General features: G+C 43.4%; 1 protein-coding gene across 3 annotated transcripts in view; it reads left to right on the forward strand.

The window, feature by feature from the left end:
* The window catches only part of LOC147640125 (uncharacterized), a 32,645-nt gene extending 20,079 nt beyond the window's left edge, over positions 1 to 12,566 (forward strand). The window contains exon 3 of one of the 3 annotated variants that reach the window (XR_015262478.1): positions 12,102 to 12,234. Coding sequence is in view for 2 of the 3 variants with exons in the window: in XM_086777367.1 (XP_086633493.1) it covers positions 12,102 to 12,482 (381 nt within the window). In the remaining variant the exon portion in view is untranslated. Of the gene's footprint in view, positions 1 to 11,787; positions 11,937 to 12,101 lie in introns of those variants that run through there. The other 2 variants (XM_086777377.1, XM_086777367.1) reach the window with 2 other exon arrangements.
* The last annotated feature ends 7,921 nt before the right edge of the window (positions 12,567 to 20,487 follow it).

The following is a 20,487-nucleotide window of genomic DNA, read 5'->3' on the forward strand; positions in this document are numbered from 1 at the left end:
ATCCCCTAGATATTGTGGACCATTTCGTATTACACGACGGATTGGTTCAGTAGCATATGAATTGGATTTGTCTTCTCATGTGAAAGTTCATCCTGTATTTCATGTCAATAGACTTAAAGAAGTACTGGTTGGAACAGACCAGTTAGTTACTCCTCAAGAAATCATAGATGTCGAAGACATGACATTTGTTCCACACGAACCTGAAAAGATTCTTGGATTTTGTGAAAGAAGATTGTGTAATACGCTTATCACCGAATACAAGATCAAGTGGAAGGATCCTGTTGAGGAGGACACTACATGGGAGACATTGACTACTCTTCAGAGAGATTACCCTGGCTTTTTAGTGAGCTCAGGAGTGAGCTCTTAGAGGAAGGGGAGTGTGTCATGTGCACAGTGTGTATCTACCATGTGCTACATGCACACAAGACTAGCTTCGAGGTTTGGGGAAGCTTGGAGCTAGGCAAGCTGATTGGCGAGTTGAGTTAGGGATAAACTAACGGGCGGGGCTTTCGTGCATGCAACATCAGTATCAGAGCATTCAGGCTTAGCCACTAAGCATAAGTCCGAAGGAGGTGCACAGATCCATCAGAAGAATGTAGCAGGGTAGAAGATGGAGTGGTCTGCAAAACATGCGAAGCTAGAGGAAGCATTCCTTGAGGGTATGTATGTAGAACCAGTCCATCATTAAGCTCTCGGATTAGTTCAAAAGGCCTAGCAACAGGCATGATTAGTTCCGGTAGGTGATCAAACCGGCCTTTAGAAATCTGACGGGCGGTGAAACAAACACTCGCACATAAAACACTTCATCACCCATGGGAACTTGGAAAAAGAAACAAATAGGGGGAGCTAGAGTGCTCCTGCAAATAGTACAAGGACAACGATCAGTCCCAAAACGCAGTGGCGCCCCTTGCGGTATTTCTTTACTTGAACAAAATTTGAGTACATATTACAACTCGTAGAATCCTCTACCAATAGGATCCCTTGAAGCTTTTCACCTAGGACTTCCAAATAAGAACTCTTGTTATTACAGCAAAGCATTCCATAGAGAAGACACACCTGTGCAACACCTCCCTGCTTGAAAAGGTCTTCTCCATCTCTACCATGGATCCCACAAACCCTTTCCCGAACAGCAGTAGGGCTGTACCAAACCACATGTCCTTCCTATAGTCACAGCTTGCATGTAACCTCGAGAAGACTAGAACCTGTCCACATGAATCCAGAGACATCCTTTCCACATGAAACCAAAGACCTGTATCTGATAAACCATAGACCTGTATCCCATAAACCATAGGCCTGTATGCTCGATACCAAAGTCCTGCTACTTCTCAAAAAACCAATGTCTTGTTTCCATGAGAAAAATCCACATATATGCACCATCCAATCACGGTGCCAAAAACCAAGGTTGTTTTCCATAGCACCAAGCGAGAGAAAAATAGAGAACCTGTAAGCAAATCCCTGAACACATATAAGTTCATCACGAAGAGAAATCACACCATCTCTCCCATAAACATCGTGCTGTGTATTTGTAGCTTGTTCTCCTGCTTCAGAGTCTCTCGTACTTCCATGGCACACAGAAGAGAAAAACACACCGGGCCCTTGTAATGAAAGGAAGAGGTTATACAGTGGTTGGCGGCCTCTGTTCAGCAGCGCCCCCCCCCCCCCTGTTTCGCCCGTTGCTGGCTGCCCGACTGGCTGCCCGTTGCTGGCTGTAGCCCAGCCGCCTGGTGCCCCTTTTCTGGCTGCAGCCCATAGGCGCAGCCGCCTGTCTGACTGTACCACATGTACGCAGCAGCCGCCTGGTAGCCCATGTGCGCAGCAACCGTGTGCAGTCCTGCGCAGCAGCGCCCTGAAGCCGTGTAAGCAGTAGCGCCTGTAGCCATATGTGCACAACAGCGCTCACCACCTGTAGACCATGCGCAGCAGGGCCAGCCGCCTGTAGCCCAAGCGCTGCAGTACCCGGCACTCGCTGTAGACCAAATGGCGACCACCTCTGCCCAACGATGACCACCACTTGGCGATCTGCTCTATTCAGCTTGCCACCCTTCGCTTTATTAAGATACGATGCACTTTTCTCAAAAACGCCAAAAATAGATGGCAAAAATGCATGCCATAAATATAATAATATTTTGAGCCATCAAAGGTTTAAAAACCTTATAAACAATAAAATCCCTTTTGTCCCCTTTCACACTTGGGCTGGCCACCATATATGGGTTTCCTTTTCATATCCAACTTGATGCCTGTTCACACTGTCCATCCCATGTCCGTGCCCGTGCCCACCTACTTGTTGTCTAGAGGGAAAAACACAGGGTGGTAACACACTCCCCTCTTGAAAAATAGCAAGTGTCCTCGATTGCACTCAATAACACAGTAAGCATCCAATGAAGAAAGATTCCCCATATGACCAAAGTAATGTCCCTCCAGTGCATCTGGGTGATGAAACAATCATCGTGAACAGTAAGGCCACACTGTCACATCGAAGTGACAAACAACTCTTGCTTGTTCCTTCAAAACCTGCAGCATAAGTCTAAAACCAAGTGGAAACACGTAACTTGTGTTAGCCAAAAACAAAACCATGCATCATTCTACATATGACAAACATATGCATGACACATATTTGCATTCGCAAACAATATGCTCCTCAAGATGCTCTACCTACTCCAATATAATAGTCTCAGGGTTGTTCGCAAGCCTTACACCCATGGGCATCCACGACTCGAGGTACAACATGAGCATTATGCATATGAAAGCACTCAATGCATCCAAACAGTACATCCACTAAGTACTTTCCACAAATGTCTCATGGCTATCCCGCAGGAATCACACCCAATGATGAACATAATAAAGTACTTGATGTATCATACCAACATACATGCATCTCATCCTGACACATCCAGAGGATTACCCATGTATTCTCAATGGTACCAGGATCCAATGGCACCAGAATACAATAATACCTCAAAAAGTGTATGCATACATGCACAAATAGAGTTCGATCCATATATCCATGAACCAAACCAACTCTAGGACTGCTCGCAAGACTTATGCCCTCTATAGAGTCTCGAAGTGTTAACTTAGGTTGCTGCAAACTCTGAGCTAAACCAAACCATGCCATTCCAAAGGAAACCAACTCCAGAAATAGCATCATCTCATGTGACTAGTACACAATATCATAGAAGTCCCATAAGCAGATGTACTGTCAGCCTCCAGTACCTCGGGTGAATACAAAGATGTCACCAAGCGACTCCTAGATGAAAAACTGAGCCTGTCTATAAACAAGGGAGCGGAGGTGCTACCCCCCCTTTTGAGCATCCGGCAATGCTCCAGACCCATGCTCCGCTGAACCTGAATGAGCCGTCGCAAGAGTTGGCTCCAACTACTTGAGGTGAATCTGCTAAGTCACCCTCCTCCATTCACTTCGCATCCATCGGTGAATAGTTCTTGAACTTCACAAGATAGCACCGGGAAACTTCACCTTGTACCTTTCTTTCCTTATGTGCCAGTATATCTGCTCGGGAATAAGAACCTCATCAAGTTCCTCTACTTTCGTCGTGTGAGCCTCAACTGATACATCCATAGGCACCCAAAACCTTCTTGCACTCCACCCAAGTGGTAAGTACAAGTCCCCAATGAAGCATAGTAGATCACCATTGCTAAACATAGAAAGAAACTGCCTTCCGAACCCCATGAAGCCTCCGTGAAGATACCACTGGTGACAAAATGTCGAAAGTCATAGCCTTCAACCCATGTTTTGCACCATACCACTTCAACTGCTTCTTGTTCCTGGCTGACTACTTCCTATCCTTGGTGTCTTTTCTCCTGAGCTTCATCTTTAGCTTTTGCTCTTCACCTCATATAGGCAAAGACACACAATCCTGCAATGTCTCCTGTACTTCCTTTCCACGTTCCTCATGTAGAAGCTTTTGATGTGACAACCATGGGCTCGCCTCCTTGAGAAAGTCGACGATATCTCGGCGATGGAACCATGAAACCGGCCTTTAGAAATCTGACGGGCAGTGAAACAAACACTCGCACATAAAACACTTCATCACCCATGGGAACCTGGAAAAAGAAACAAACAGGGGGAGCTAGAGTGCTCTTGCAGATAGTACAAGGACACCGATTGGCCCCAAAACGCAGTGGCGCCCCTTGCGGTATTTCTTTACTTGAACAAAATTTGAGTACATATTACAACTCATAGAATCCTCTACCAATAGGATCCCTCAAAGCTTTTCACCCAGGACTTCCAAATAAGAACTCTCGTTATTACAGCAAAGCATTCCATAGAGAAGACACACCTGTACAACACCTCCCTGCTTGAAAAGGTCTTCTCCATCTCTACCATGGATCCCACAAACCCTTTCCCAAACAGTAGTAGGGCTGTACCAAACCACATGTCCTTCCTATAGTCACAGCTTGCATGTAACCTCGAGAAGACTAGAACTTGTCCACATGAATCCAGAGACATGCTTTCCACATGAAACCAAAGACCTGTATGTGATAAACCATAGACCTATATCCCATAAACCATAGGCTTGTATCCTCGATACCAAAGTCCTGTTTCTTCTCGAAAAACCAATGTCCTGTTTCCATGAGAAAAATCCACATATATGCACCATCCAATCACGGTGCCAAAAACCAAGGTTGTTTTCCATAGCACCAAGCGAGAGAAAAATAGAGAACCTGAAAGCAAATCCCTGAACACATAAGTTCATCACGAAGAGAAATCACACCATCTCTCCCATAAACATCGTCCTGTGTATCCGTAGCTTGTTCTCCTGCTTCAGAGTCTCTCGTACTTCCATGGCACACAGAAGAGAAAAACACACCGGGCCCTTGTAATGAAAGAAAGAGGTTATACAGTGGTTGGCGGCCTCTGTTTAGCAGTGATTCCCCCTGTTTATGCGCACAACAGCGCTCACCACTTGTAGACCATGCGTAGCAGGACCAGCCGCCTGCAGCCCAAGCGTTGCAGCACCCGGCACTCGCTGTAGACCAAATGGCGACCACCTCTACCCAACGATGACCACCACCTGGCGATCTGCTCTCTTCAGCTTGCCACCCTTCGCTTTATAAAGATACGATGCGCTTTTCTCAAAAACGCCAAAAGTAGATGGAAAAAACGCATGCCATAAATATAATAATATTTTAAGCCATCAAAGGTTTAAAAACCTTATAAACAATAAAATCCCTTTTGTCCCCTTTCACACTTGGGCTGGCCACCATATATGGGTTTCCTTTTTATATCCAACTTGATGCCTGTTCACATTGTCCATCCCGTGCTCGTGCCCACCTGCTTGTTGTCCAGAGGGAAAAACACGGTTGTAATAGGTGACCTGCTGCTGTGTTAAGAGCAAGGGACAGTAGGCATGGGGACAATAGTGGAACAGATGCTCAGTTACTCAGGAAGACTTGGAAGTGGAGATCAGAAGTGGAAGGTGTTTAGACAAAAATATCAGAGTCAAAGTTAGAGTCTGAAGTAGCAAGTCAAAGTTAGAAGTCCAGGGAGGAAGGATCATGGATGACAGAGTATCCACCCCGTCATCAAGTTTAGCAAGAGGGGATGTCACGTGTACGTCCGTGCCATGGATAATCCTCAACATGAAGAGTAGAACCCCTGATTAAGTCAGCGTTTAGGGCATCATTAGCAGTAAGAGCATCACCATCAGCAATAGCATCAGCATCAGTATCATCCTCAGCATCATTACCATCATCAACATTATTAGCATCAGAAGCATTAGCAACATCATCATCATCACCACTAGCATGGAGGGCAGCCAACAAGCATCAGTCGGCAACTAGAAAGAGCCTAGGCAACAGTCGGCAGCAACCAAGTTGAAGGCCAGCCACATTGGACAACAGAAAGTCAACGCAGGCATATATATAAATATTTCAGGAATATTCATGTCCAGATCTAACCGTAAGCAGTCCTGCTGGCCGACCAGCACCTTAGCATATACATAAGCATACTCAGCGTTTTCAGCAGGTCATTCAAGTCATTCATCATTACATCATCCTAGAAGTCAGTAGAAGTTATGTAAGAGGCCAGAGGTATGTCATGTGCATGATAAATGCCATGGACATTTTCAGGGCTAAATCCAGAAGGGGCAGCAAGAAAAAGAGTATTAGGACTAGGACATGGAGCACAGAGTGCTGTTTGGCAGTGTAGGAATTGGAGCAAGGCTGGAGGGCTTGAAGAGGAAGGCCTGTCGGCTGTACCAGAATCAAGCAAGAAGCTGTCGGCTGCACTACAGGAGGCTGTTGGCTGAACCAAGACACAGGCGACTACATGCGCATCAAGGGCCATGAATTATTGTCCAGTGAGCTGGCCGACTATTGTCGGCCAGCTCTCCATTAAGATTAAGAGACTATAAATAGCAAAGTGTGCTCATAGTTTTATTCATTCAAACCTTTAGGGATTGGATCCTTAGGGTCCAAGTAGGGACCAGAATTTTGGTGTTTATCACCCTTTTCATGAAGACAGCCTAGGGCTGTGGACTGAGTACCTTTTTGTACTTTTTGTACCATATTAATATACTGAATTTTCCAGCATATCTCTCTCTCTCTACTCTCTCTTCATGTCTGCGTTTTGCATCAGCATGTTTCCAGGAGTGTTTAGGGCTGAAAGAAGACCCCCAGAGCTTCCGCGTGTGACATTGGTATCAGAGCATCAGGCTCAGCAAAGCTAAACACTGATTCAGTCCCATATGATGGTGTACAGGTCCAAGGTACAGGAAAGTACACGGATACGAAGCCTGAAGCAAGGAACGCAAGATCGGGTAGAGCTCCCAGGAGGTTTGTTGGTGGTGTTCCACAAAGCCAGAGGGGACAGCAGTCCTGTGAGCCAGATAGGTTCTCGGCAACGGTCCCAAGGGAGGATTAACCTCCAAGGGGTGCTGTGAGAGTGCCAGACTCATTTCTCAAGAATGAAGACGAAGACCGTGTTCAGAGTTAGGGCAAGAATGGATTGAGGACTGGAGGGAAGAGATGCATTGATCTTATTCAGAGGCAGAGTGGTTTTGGAGACCGTGGGCTTTCAAAGAAAAGGGTTGCCAAGGATGGAAGGATGACAGAGGGACTTCGGGAAAAGATTTGGGATGATGACAGTAATCCAAGAGCAGGTTGGAATCCCGTCATCAAGTTTAGCAGAGGGGGATGTCATGTGCATGATAAATGCCATGGACATTTTCAGGGCTAAATCCAGAAGGGGCAGCCAAGAAAAAGAGTATTAGGACTAGGACATGGAGCACAGAGTGCTGTTTGGCAGTGTAGGAATTGGAGCAAGGTTGGAGGGCTTGAAGAGGAAGGCCTGTCGGCTGTACAAGAATCAAGCAAGAAGCTGTCGGCTGCACTACAGGGGGCTGTTGGCTGAACCAAGACACATGCGACTACATGCGCATCAAGAGCCATGAATTATTGTCCAGGCAGCTGGCCGACAGCAGTCGGCCAGCTCTCCATTAAGATTAAGAGACTATAAATAGCCAAGTGTGCTCATAGTTTTATTCATTCAGTCCTTTAGGGATTGGATCCTTAGGGTCCAAGTAGGGACCAGAATTTTGGTGTTTTTCACCCTTTTCATGAAGACAGCCTAGGACTGTGGATTGAGTACCTTTTTGTACTTTTTGTACCATACTAATATACTGAATTTTCCAGCATCTCTCTCTCTACTCTTCTCTTCATGTCTGTGTTTTACATCAGCATGTTTCCAAGAGTGTTTAGGGCTGAAAGAAGACCCCCAGAGCTTCCGTGTGTTACATTGGTATTATATCATCAGGCCCAGCAAAGCTAAACACTGATTCAGTCCCATATGATGGTGTACAGGTCCAAGGTACAGGAAAGTACACAGATACGAAGCCCAAGGCAAGGAACGCAAGATCAGGAAGAGCTCCCAGGAGGTTTGTTGGTGGTGTTCCACAAAGCCAGAGGGGATGGTAGTCCTGTGAGCCAGATAGGTTCTCGGGCAATGATCCCAAGGGAGGATTAACCTCCAAGGGGTGATGTGAGAGTGCCAGACTGATTTCTCAAGAATGAAGACCAAGACCGTGTTCAGAGTTAGGGCAAGAATGGATTGGGGACTGGAGAGAACAGATGCATTGATCTTATTCAGAGGCAGAGTGGTTTTGGAAACCGTGCCGGGCTTTCAGAGAAAAGGGTTGCCAGGGGTGGAAGGATGACAGAGGGACTTCGGGAAAAGATTTGGGATGATGACAGTCATCCAAGAGCAGGTTGGAATCCCGTCATCAAGTTTAGTAGAGGGGGATGTCATGTGCATGATAAATGCCATGGACATTTTTAGGGCTGAATCCCGAAGGGGCAGCCAAGAAAAAGAGTATTAGGACTAGGACATGGAGCACAGAGTGCTGTTTGGCAGTGTAGGAATTGGAGCAAGGCTGGAGGGCTTGAAGAGGAAGGCCTGTCGGCTGTACCAGAATCATGCAAGAAGCTGTCGGCTGCACTACAGGAGGTTGTCGGTTGAACCAAGACACAGGTGACTACATGCGCATCAAGAGCCATGAATTATTGTCCAGTCAGCTGGTCGACAGCAGTCGGCCAGCTCTGCATTAAGATTAAGAGACTATAAATAGCAAAGTGTGCTCATAGTTTTATTCATTCAGTCCTTTAGGGATTGGATCCTTAGGGTCCAAGTAGGGACCAAAATTTTGGTGTTTATCACCCTTTTCATGAAGATAGCCTAGGGCTGTGGACTGAGTACCTTTTTGTACTTTTTGTACCATATTAATATACTGAATTTTCCAGCATATCTCTCTCTCTCTCTCTCTCTCTCTCTACTCTCTCTTCATGTCTGCGTTTTGCATCAGCATGTTTCCAGGAGTGTTTAGGGCTGAAAGAAGACCCCTAGAGCTTCCGCGTGTTACATTGGTATCAGAGCATCAGGCTTAGCAAAGCTAAACACTGATTCAGTCCCATATGATGGTGTACAGGTCCAAGATACAGGAAAGTACACGGATACGAAGCCCAAGGCAGGGAACGCAAGATCGGGAAGAGCTCCTAGGAGGTTTGTTGGTGGTGTTCGACAAAGCTAGAGGGGATGGCAGTCCTGTGAGCCAGATAGGTTCTCGGGCAACGGTCCCAAGGGAGGATTAACCTCCAAGGGGTGATGTGAGAGTGCCAGACTCATTTCTCAAGAATGAAGACCAAGACCGTGTTCAGAGTCAGGGCAAGAATGGATTGGGGACTGGAGGGAACAGATGCATTGATCTTATTCAGAGGCAGAGTGGTTTTGGAGACCGTGCCGGGCTTTCAGAGAAAAGGGTTGCCAGGGATGGAAGGATGACAGAGGGACTTCGGGAAAAGATTTGGGATGATGACAGTCATCCAAGAGCAGGTTGGAATCCCGTCATCAAGTTTAGCAGAGGGGGATGCCATGTGCATGATAAATGCCATGGACATTTTCAGGGCTAAATCCAGAAGGGGCAGCCAAGAAAAAGAGTATTAGGACTAGGACATGGAGCACAGAGTGCTGTTTGGCAGTGTAGGAGTTGGAGCAAGGCTGGAGGGCTTGAAGAGGAAGGCTTGTCGGCTGTACCAGAATCAAGCAAGAAGCTGTCGGCTGCACTACAGGAGGTTGTCAGCTGAACCAAGACACAGGCGACTACATGCGCATCAAGAGCCATGAATTATTGTCCAGTCAGCTGGCCGACAACAGTCGGCCAGCTCTCCATTAAGATTAAGAGACTATAAATAGCAAAGTGTGCTCATAGTTTTATTCATTCAGTCCTTTAGGGATTGGATCCTTAGGGTCCAAGTAGGGACCAGAATTTTGGTGTTTATCACCCTTTTCATGAAGACAGCCTAGGGCTGTGGACTGAGTACCTTTTTGTACTTTTTGTACCATACTAATATACTGAATTTTCCAGCATATCTCTCTCTCTCTCTACTCTCTCTTCATGTCTGCGTTTTGCATCAGCATGTTTCCAGGAGTGTTTAGGGCTGAAAGAAGACCCCTAGAGCTTCCGCGTGTTACAGTGGAGGACCTCCAGTCTATCCATTTTGTGGAAATCTCCTAGTGCTACGCTTTGGCACCACTTTCCTCAACACTCCCCCTTGGTGCCAACTTGTCCACTTTTTCTTAGCTCAAAGGTTGAACTTGCCCATATTTTTTGGCTCAAAGACTCAACTTGGCTACTCTTTAGTGGCTCAGAGGTTACACTTTAACACATGGCTCTGATACCATGTTGGAAATTGGCTGAGTCCTGGGAGATCACTCATCCCAGTTGTGTTCATCCCAATGTGCGCTTAACTTGGAGGTTTCCACAAAGTGGTCTAGCCATCTAGACCCCAAAACCTTAAGATAATGGAGGGCCTCCGGTCTATCCATTTTGTGGAAATCTCCTAATACTATGCTTTGGCATCACGTTCCTCAACAATAATTCTTTGTTGAACCACATTCCATGGGCATAACATGTCATGTGCATCAGACACTTAGGTGTCGTGGACACACTACACCAACACAAGTGCAAGGCCCTAAGCTCGGACACGAGGCATTTTGTGAGCCCTTGTTCAAGGACAAGTTGCCAGAGTACTGCCAAAGGGGAAGTTAGGGTCAGAGTCGTGCATGTTCTGTATCCCGAATACCATTGTAAGTTAAGATGGGTTCGCTTCATCTTGGAGCCTGCTCAACTTTTGAAAAATCCGCCTCTGTCTTCAAAGGAGGAGGAAAAAGCCGCCTCCAATTTTTCAAAAAAGTAGTAGTAATTGGATGAAACTATGAAGAAAATGCTTGTTCAAAATTGCCTTTTTCTCGTCAACCCATGGTGAGAAGGATTCATGTCAGGTTCACTCAAAAATGTTTCCAGAACACTGATTGTAACACTCTTGTATGTTGTAACATTGTCAGGTCGTCTTGGGCACTTATTAGGGCTTTTGGTCGGGTGCCCATTTTCAGGTCAAAGTCAAACGCAGCATCTTGGTGTGTGCAAACTTCTCTGTAGTGTACTAGTAACACCTCATATGCAGGGGACATGGTTGTTTCCATGTATGGGAGCTTTGGGCAGCCTTATGGCCTTTTAGGATGCCCATGGGCAGGCGCCCATGGCCCATAGAGGTGGGCACCCAATCTGAATCGGCTAAAAGGGGATTTATTCCTCCATGACTAGCAAAGCTCTAAGTCGGCCTGCTTTGCAGCAGTTGGCCATCCCATAGCCCCTACAAAAGGGTGCTATGGTTGATACCCCTGCCAGAGGCAGACCTCAGCCATCAATGCAAGACAACAAGGCCCAGAAGCAGTCTCGAGTCAGCGTGAAGCTAAATGCAGGTGCTTTCAGCCTGTGGGCAGAAAAACGTGCATCATCCTACTGTCCAGCAGTTGCTATGGAAGGCGGCCAGCGTCCAGCTCCAAACTCCAGCATCTGCTAGTGGCTTTGGTCAGCACATACAGGGAATTACAGCCCTGCAGGTCAGTTGTTTACTTCATACCGCAATACAAGCAAATACACCTATGGGTGGGGGGATATTGAGACCTAATCCTGTGTACGATTCTCTCGTGCTCTCTCTCTCTCTCTCTCTCTCTCCTTTCACTCTTGCATAATTTCAGATTTGTGAATGTTCTCTGCATGTCAGGTAGAAGGTTCCACAAGCTTCCACACATAACTAACCACTTTGAATCCAAATGCAAGATTAAAGGAGGTGTTATCTGTTGCAACGTTATATGCTGTGTGGCAGGCATGAAAGCTTTTTTTCATAATCATTCCAGCTGGCTTTTACCAATTTGGTCAATATAGCTTGTAGCATCTTATTTGTGATCTTTGCTTGGTTGTTCTCTTGTACAAGGAATTTTGCCAATAGAAAGGCAACAACCTCATGCAATGAGATCTGGACTAATTTCAATGGGCATCCAAATCATGAAATCACATGTTTGTAAAGAACCTTGGTAGTTGTTTTGCACATCACTCGCGAAGCAACCTCTCTTGCATGGCAAGCACCCCTCTTACCGAGTCTATGCTTTACTATTAGGAACGAAGGCAGGAATACTGGTCGCTGAAGAAAATTGTAAATTTATTTAATTTTGTACTTGGTCTAAGTCTTGCCTTGCCGCTTTCAGCAGTTGGGTTTACTTGTTTTTGAGAGGGGTTCTTTCTTTACAGGTTAGTGAAGGCAAGCAAAATCAAGATGATGTGCCAAGTGAAGATGATGATGTGCATTTGATAAGTCAACAAATGCTTTTCTCATCCATGAGAGGGATGGATGTGACCAGACTGCTTAGCTTAACTATGAATTTCGATTTTGAAGCTGATAACTTTAGGCTTGGAAGCAAAACAGCAATGATTGATACGAAAACAATGGATGCTGGAGGTGAAGATCCTTACAATCCTAAGCAAGATGAGCTGGTACTGCTACTCCATCTAGTTATTGATGGGAGGCCGGCCTTTGGAGCAGATGTTGTAATAGCCTATAGGCATGAAACCAACATTGTCGGTGGGGAGGAGGAAGATTCTTGGAAGTTGAGGTTGAAGTATAAGATATAAGCATTGGCTGTTTTTTGGTCCCTCCTGGTAGCATAGCAAATAAGTTTAGTCTTTGATATCCTTATAATGCAATGCATTTGTTCTCTTGCAAGCTAAGTTTTCTTATGTCATCGTAATATGGTGTGTGCTGTTTGGTGTGCGATATGAATGCCATAGAAGGAAAAGTTTTTACTTCAATTATGAGTAATTAATTGCTTGGGAAATGCACCAAATATGAATGCCATAGAAGGAAGTTTCTACTTCAATTATGAGTAATTAACTGCTTGGGAAATGCACCAGAACCTTTGTTAAATGTTCTCTCTCTCCTCGCTTTTGTTCTTCCATTACTAAATCGTATATGGAAGGATTAAAGGAGATTAGGGATGGTGCAAGCTATACTAAGATGTGCAAGAATGTGCTCTTTTGGGGATTTCTGATGCAATATCAAACCAACTCAAGAATAGGACATATTCAAAAGAAGAAACTTTTAGGTTTTTCGAAGGTTAAAGTTCTTTCATGACCCCTGCAATAGTCACCTCTCTTTTGAAGAAATAGGAGAGACAAGAAATTTTTCTATTTTTTAACAGTTGATGAAATTCAACAATTTTGTGTTAGACGTATGTAAGATGCAAAGTGCAATTGTCAAGTGATAGAACATGATTGACACTTGTATGCTATGAATTGTCATTTGGGTCTTCAAACATGGACAGGCACGAAAACTTCATTTGGGATAATCATGTTTATACATGGATAAGTTACGAGGGAAAACCTCCAATTATAGACTTTTAGAGTCCAAAGAGAAATGCCATCAAAAGAAGTCATGGTAGATTAGAAATGCCAACCCATCTCTAATAAATCAAGGGCCAACGATAGCTTGATAGACCAAACGAGGAAGGTTTTTGCCCCATACTCCTATCATACTAGTCCTTCAAGTCACAATACAAGTGGTTCATTAACAATGGCCACCTTTGCACACCAAGGGAATATACATTCAACTCGTTTTAGAAGTTCACAACCTTTTCTTCTTGTAAAAATGTTTAACATTGTTGATGATAGGGACACAAGTCAGCAGCCCGCCCCAACACAAGCAACACATCTTAGACTAAAAAATGAGCGCTATTGAATAGGTAGGAAATTTCAACCTCGATTGGCAAATGAAGTGCTGACAAAGAAGCGGTCAAACGGGGGCGGGGACAATAGCCCAACGCCTTGTGGACGACCCGAATTCGATTGGACCCCCCTCTCTTGGTGTGTGTGCATGGACACCTCTTTTCCCAATCACGTGTTAGTGCAGTGCTAATGAAGGACTTTGAGAGTCCCTAGGTGATGGGGTCAAATCTCCCCTTGTGCAACTTATGGTAACTAGTTTGTGTGAGTAGTGTACTTTCAAATTTTCAACCAATTCAGAAAATAATAATAATAATAAACCTTCTATAAAAAAAAACAGGAGAAGAGGGGGTCTGATTGAAGGCCTCCCCTCTATGCATGCTACCCATGTGGCCTAAAGAAAGATCGTATGACAAATCGAACTTGAGTGGAGTGACAAAAAGATGCCTAAGCATGGAGATTCAGACATGTCCGTGAAAAGCATCTTTGCGCATGCAGATTGCATTCATGCACTTTAATATGAGATATGGCAAGTGTTGCAGTCATGCAAAAAGGTGAGAGGGCTTTGTTTTCAACCGACTATGTTTCTTATGCGTAAAGACTGTTCATTGACAATAAGAATAAATGCTCCAACTCTAAGAATCAATCGTTAGGGAGCTCAACACCAAGAAGGAGAAGAAAGCTTTTGATGTAGGTAGCTATGGTCCAAAAAAAAAGAGAGTCCAACATCAATCTATCCATTGACAAAGTCTTTGCAAAGTTCAAAAAAAGCCCTGGATTGTAGACTTCATGGGGGGTTCCCAATTTTGGTGACTGTTTAGGATTTTTTTTTTTGAGTGAACCTGACATGAATCCTTTTCATCATGGGTTTTGAAAAGGTAAATTGAACAAGCATTTTCTTCATACGTTCATCCACAATTACTACTATTTCTTGAAAAAATGGAGATGACATTTTTCCTTCTATAGGGAGGATCTCCACAAGTTGAGCAAGCTCCAAGATAAAACGAACCCATCTTTTCCCAAACCCTAATTGAGGTAGTTTGTGATGTCTGTGTTACGATGAAATTATTTTGCAAAGGTTGTTGGTAAAGAGTTGTCCCATGTGAAAAACCTCATAGGTTAAGGTGTAAATACATGTAACTCCGTGATTGGTTAGTTTTTGTAGCTGAAAACAATCGAATTTATTAAGTATTTTAGAGACTAAACCAATGAGGGATGAGCATTAATTTCATCTCATCTGTTTTGCTGAAAGTGCTTCTACCATGTTAGAAGGAGCCAAGCCCTTAGCCTTGTGTAGAGGTATCTTAGCCTACCCCTGATGGAGAGGAAATTGTGTGCCTGGGAAACCCAACATTATACTATCTTTACAAGAGAACCCTTGAGGAAGAGGACTTAGGAAGCACGCACATGATACCTCTGCAGATGCTGTGCCTTGATAAAGATTACCACTTTAACCTCCAACCCGCAAATCGATCATTGTATGCAAGGGCTTGCATGTATTAAGGTGTATCATGCTAACTTGAATGTTAATATATTATGCATGAAAAATCTCTTTTAGATCCTTTCCTATTCTAAAACCACATTTCAAGGTAATCTCTTTTGAAAATGCCTAGGCTTGTCTATTGCTGTTGTGAAATTTAACACATGCACATAGAAACTAGTCACGCCTCCACCTTCAGTAGATTTCTTTACCAAAAATAGAGTTTTCCTTAAATCTTTTTGACCCTTATACATATTAATAGCATAGGAAATAATCACACCTCCATTAGTAGATTTCTTAACCAAAAACATAATCTTTTGACTATTAGACAAACCTTAGCATTTTCAAAAAGAGATTATTAGTGTGGCCTCAGAAGATGTACACAATTCCCAACCCATCTAAAGGTTGTATGTGTTATACTCCCTATTTTTCACATCCCTAATATATGTACGACGTCATCTAGAATATACAACATTTTTATAGGCATTTGATAGTGGGCGATAGCTTAAACAATGTTGCTAGTCCTAGGGGCATCACTTCTAACAAAACTCCCATATCACATGCCTATAGAAGGTAACAAAAATAGTATCCATTGCATGTGGAAAGGAAGCATAAAAACAAGTCTCTTACATGTTTCGAGGATGCACCTATCATCTATTGTAAGTTTTCCATTCTTGCAAGGTGAATATTTAACACCCCTATTATAAGTTAAACCTTAAAAGCTAATAAACCTTGAATCTTACATGTTTCGAGGATGCACCTATCATCTATTGTAAGTTTTCCATTCTTGCAGTGAATATTCTTGCAAGGTGAATATTTAACACCCCTATTATAAGTTAAACCTTAAAAGCCAATAAATAAATTATCTCATGTAAATGTAAAAATTATAAGTAACCCTCTCATGTGCACTCATGTGATATGATGCAATTTTTATAGTGACGTCAATCCATTCCAAGTGTGCTCGCCCATGAAGTTTGTATCTATATACACCCACTATCTCAAGGAATGGCTTAAATCTTGGCACTCTTATGAGCAAAGGCTCACTTTTATTCCAAGAAAGATTGGAACTCACTAGACGTGATCTCTCTTTTCAAGATAGCTTCTTAAAAAGACAATGGTAGCAAGCTTCTCATGGAACCATGTCCAAACAAATCTCGTCTGCTAAGCTCTACTTTGATAAGTGAATTGAATCTAGTCTTATAAGCTTCAATTCTAAAAATAACATCCCTATGTATGTAAGGGCACATTGAATCCTTGTCTCCAGCTTGTCTTTGAGCCAATAATTAATACTTTCTAAGTTTGTAAGCATACCCTTGAAAAAGGGTATGATATTGCAGGTAGAAATGGGCATGTCTTTAAAAGGGTATAATATTCCAAGGAGAAGTGGGAAATAGCTCAAGCGAATGCACACAATTGCAAATTAGCTAATTTGATACACATATACAAAACCCCAACATGCATGAAAACCATGAAGAACATGACTGCAAGACATCCAAGCATGTGTCCACTAAAGCAATATATATATATACCTTCATAAGGTCAAAAAAATCTGAACTCACGAATTGAGAGATTTTAAAAAGAAATAATAGAGAAGAAGGACAAAGACAAAAACAAAGCATTTGAAAGATAAAAAATAAATAAACTAACAAAGCATTTGAAAGATCAAAAATAAATAAACCAACAAACCTAGCTACTAAGGAGAGGAAATTAAAAGATAATATCAAACGAAGATTTTTAATTAAGACATTAACAAAAAAAAACAAAAAACAAAAACAAACAAATAAAAAAAACAAAAAACAAAAAACAAGAAAACAAAACAAAACAATTACATGAATGAAAGAAACTTTAAAAAATAAAAAATAAAAAAAACACAAAAGTATACACACACTTATTCTTAATAAGAACTTAAATCTTTTGAACTGAGATACTAAACAACAACACAAAATAGCAAAACAGAGAACTATAAACTCTAAACCTAAAGCACTAAGATCCATAACCAAACATTAAGCTAAACTTTAAAAAGACTTTGACTCAAAAGTGCAACCATTAACTCCAATGTCTGTCCGAATATAAAGTGTAGGTTCATCAACTCCAATGTCTGTCCGAATATAAAGTGTAGGTTCATCAACTCCAATGTCTGTCCGAATATAAAGCGTGGGTTCATCAACTCTATCATGCATAGCGTGGACAATAAGCTATGACATCCCTACTCACGTTATCAATGCCCGAGAGTAGGTGCAGGTATGTTTAAGGTTAGTCCAAAAGAACACGCTTTATAAAACCAGCGAACTGGGTTTCTATCACTCTCCGAAGGTGATGGGTATACTCAGCCATGATAGAGACTAGCACTCAAAGTTTGCTCTAAGGTGTCATGTGCACAGTGTGTATCTACCGTGTGCTACACGCACGCAAGACTAGTTTCGAGGCTTGGGGAAGCTTGGAGCTAGGCAGGCTGATTGACGAGCTGAGTTAGGGATATACTAACGGGCGGGCACCCAAGTATGGGATGGGCGAGCGTCCAAGTGTGGATGCCTGATGACCGGCCAAGAGCCTATAAAAGGGTGGCCAAGGTTAGTTATTGATATATAGAGAGTCTCGCGAGTTTGTGAGAGCTCTATGGTATTGGAGCCTGGATCTAGTGCAGACGTGCACCTGCTTTATGCAGCCGAGGCCGGCAGCAATCTCGAGGCCCACGAGGGCAGCTTCGTGGCGGTATGGGACGTCACGAGGAGGAGATTGGTCGGTACGTCAACCTAGTTAGCTCAGCTCGTGGCTCGGTGGGGACAGCCAAGACTGTGGGCTCGCCCACGGCTGTCATGGTTGGGAGGTGAATCAGGCCTGCAACCCCTTGTTGTTTATTCGTTTGTTTGTAGGATTCGAGTCTCGTATACCAAGAACGATCACGAGGAGATCTGTGGGGATTTGACAGTAGTATCAGAGCATACCTCGTGAACGAGCAAGTCGGTAAGTAGAGAAGATGAGGTCGAAGAAAGGTATGTGTTAAAAAGCTTGCTGTTTTTTCTATGCATACTGCTGTTTTCAGATTCAGTATGTGTTTTTCTTCATCAAAGAAACCCATGTTGATGGGAGGTGGTAGTCTAAGTGGGGTCGTTTGCTTTGCAAAGAAGAGGAGAGATTCGTTTGTGCAGTTGCACGAACTGTAGAGAGAGAAAACAGAAAAAGCAGGTTAGCTTTTCGTTGAACGAGTGAGAGAGAGCATGCGCGTGAGAAGGTGGATATGCTGGCAGGTTTGTGCTCTGGCGGGTGTTGACGTTTGGCTATCAGAAGGAAGCTGGCAGGCCGGGCAGGCCTCTGTAATAATAGGCGACCCTGCAGGCGGGCGCATGGGCTTGCATAGCCAGGTGGCCAGGCAACCAAGCTTATGCAGCCTAGGCCAAGCGGACAGGCGCCCAAGCCAGGCCCACGTAGGCGCCTAGGCTAGGCGGGCAGGTGCCTAGGCCAGGCCGGTTGGCCTACGCCGCCTTGTGGCTAGGCCTACGTGAGGCTGACGCAGGCGCAAGCTGGCGCGATGGTACCGACAGACACATGTGACGACAGCAGCCGACAGGTGAGGTGGCGATGATGCTATTCTCGACGGGACCAAAAAAAAAAAGCAAATGCAAGCGCCCAACTCGACACGGCGTTTTGTTTTTTTTGGTTTTTATTAAACTTTTTTTTTACAAAAGTGGAGGGTCCCTAAGATTCAATGTGTTTTTTTTCTTTTTTTTTAAGAAAACAGAACTCTTATATATATATATATATATATATATATATATATATATATATATAAACACAAAAGCAAAAGCTCAAGAAGCTTTTGGGGCAGGCTATATAAACCCCTTAAGTGGGCTTCTTCAACCTTCGAAGCATTCAAGTTCGACACCAGCGAAGAAGAAAGGACTCCTTAGGACTTTAAAGCTCAAGAAGGAAGGACGTTTTATCTGCGAAGAAAAAGGACACATGCGTAACGAGTGCCCAAAGCAAAAGGGTACCAAGATAAACGCATGACCCAAGATAGAGGCAGCTAACCAGTTGTCTTTGACAGATACGTCAATTACTGTACTTTCTCGCCCTAGTACTTGTTCTGATTGTCTGTTCAATTCTAAAGTATTTGGCTTGCATGATCTTCTCCGAGTTTATGGAGAAGTGCATGGCCATAAAATTCACATTCTTTTAGACCCTGGCAGCTCACACAACTTTGTTAACTACAAACTTGTGCAGAAATTGAGTCTTGATACGACACCCAGCGATCATACCTATAGAGGTACGCTTACCTGCGGGAAGGCAAGTATGGGATCGAAAGGTGGAGATGCTTCCAATCCAGATTCAGGACTACAAAGTCTGGAATGCTATGTAATGCATCTAGAAAATATAGACTTGTTATTAGGGATTGAGTGGTTTAAGACTCTTCAAGTCCACATAGATTGGTCTAGTCACATTTTTTCTTTTCAGCATAAGGACACCCAGTATAGTATTTTAGGTAATTGTATTTATCCCTCTCAGGGACCTCTTGTGAATACAATTGATTTTGGAAATATAATGGATTCTTCTTTGTATACCGCTTTCCATTGTGTATTGATTCCACTTTCTTCTTTTCTCATCTCTTCCTTGGATGTAAATGAATTAAGTGTGTTTGAAAGAAAAGAATTACAGAAGATACTTGATTGGTTTCAAGACGTATTTCCTAAGAAACTGCCATCAGGTTTATCACCTGAACGGGCAGTAGATCATCGTATTGACTTGATCCCTGGTGCTCATCCTGTCAGTATTCCACCTTACAGGATGAGCCAAGCTGAGGAAGATGAGTTGGCTAAACAACTCCAAGATTATATGAGGATGGGCCAGATCCGTCCAAGTAAATCACCTTGGGGTGCACCTGTGTTGCTTAGGAGAAAGAAAGACAATACCTGGAGAATGTGTATAGATTACAAGAGATTGAACAAGCTGACCATTAAGAACCGTTATCCTCTCCCGAGATCAGATGACCTGATTGACCGGTTAGCAGGAGCGAAATATTTCACGAAGATAGATTTACGTACTGGCTATCACCAGATACGTATTCATGAAAGGCATGTCGAAAGAACCGCCTTTCGGACTAGGTATGGCTATTACGAGTTTCTCGTATTACCTTTTGGATTAACCAATGCTCCAGCCACTTTCCAGTAAATGATGAACGATCTTTTTCGTGAACATTTGGGGAAATTTGTGGTGGTGTTCCTGGATGATATTTTGATATATAGTCGTACTCTCTTGAGGATCATGTCACACACCTCACGATTGTCTTATGTATTTTAAGACAGAATCGACTATATGCTAAGTTAAGTAAATGTGAGTTCTTTATGACTGACATCATTTACTTGGGACACAAGATCACTCGAGATGGATTGAGCATTGACTATGACCGAGTTCAGAAGGTTCTGGACTGGCCTATACTGTGAA

Source organism: Cibotium barometz, chromosome 3, assembly GCF_041138505.1.
Source record: "Cibotium barometz isolate CiBa-2024 chromosome 3, ASM4113850v1, whole genome shotgun sequence".
In the NCBI taxonomy this organism is placed as follows: Eukaryota; Viridiplantae; Streptophyta; class Polypodiopsida; order Cyatheales; family Cibotiaceae; genus Cibotium; species Cibotium barometz.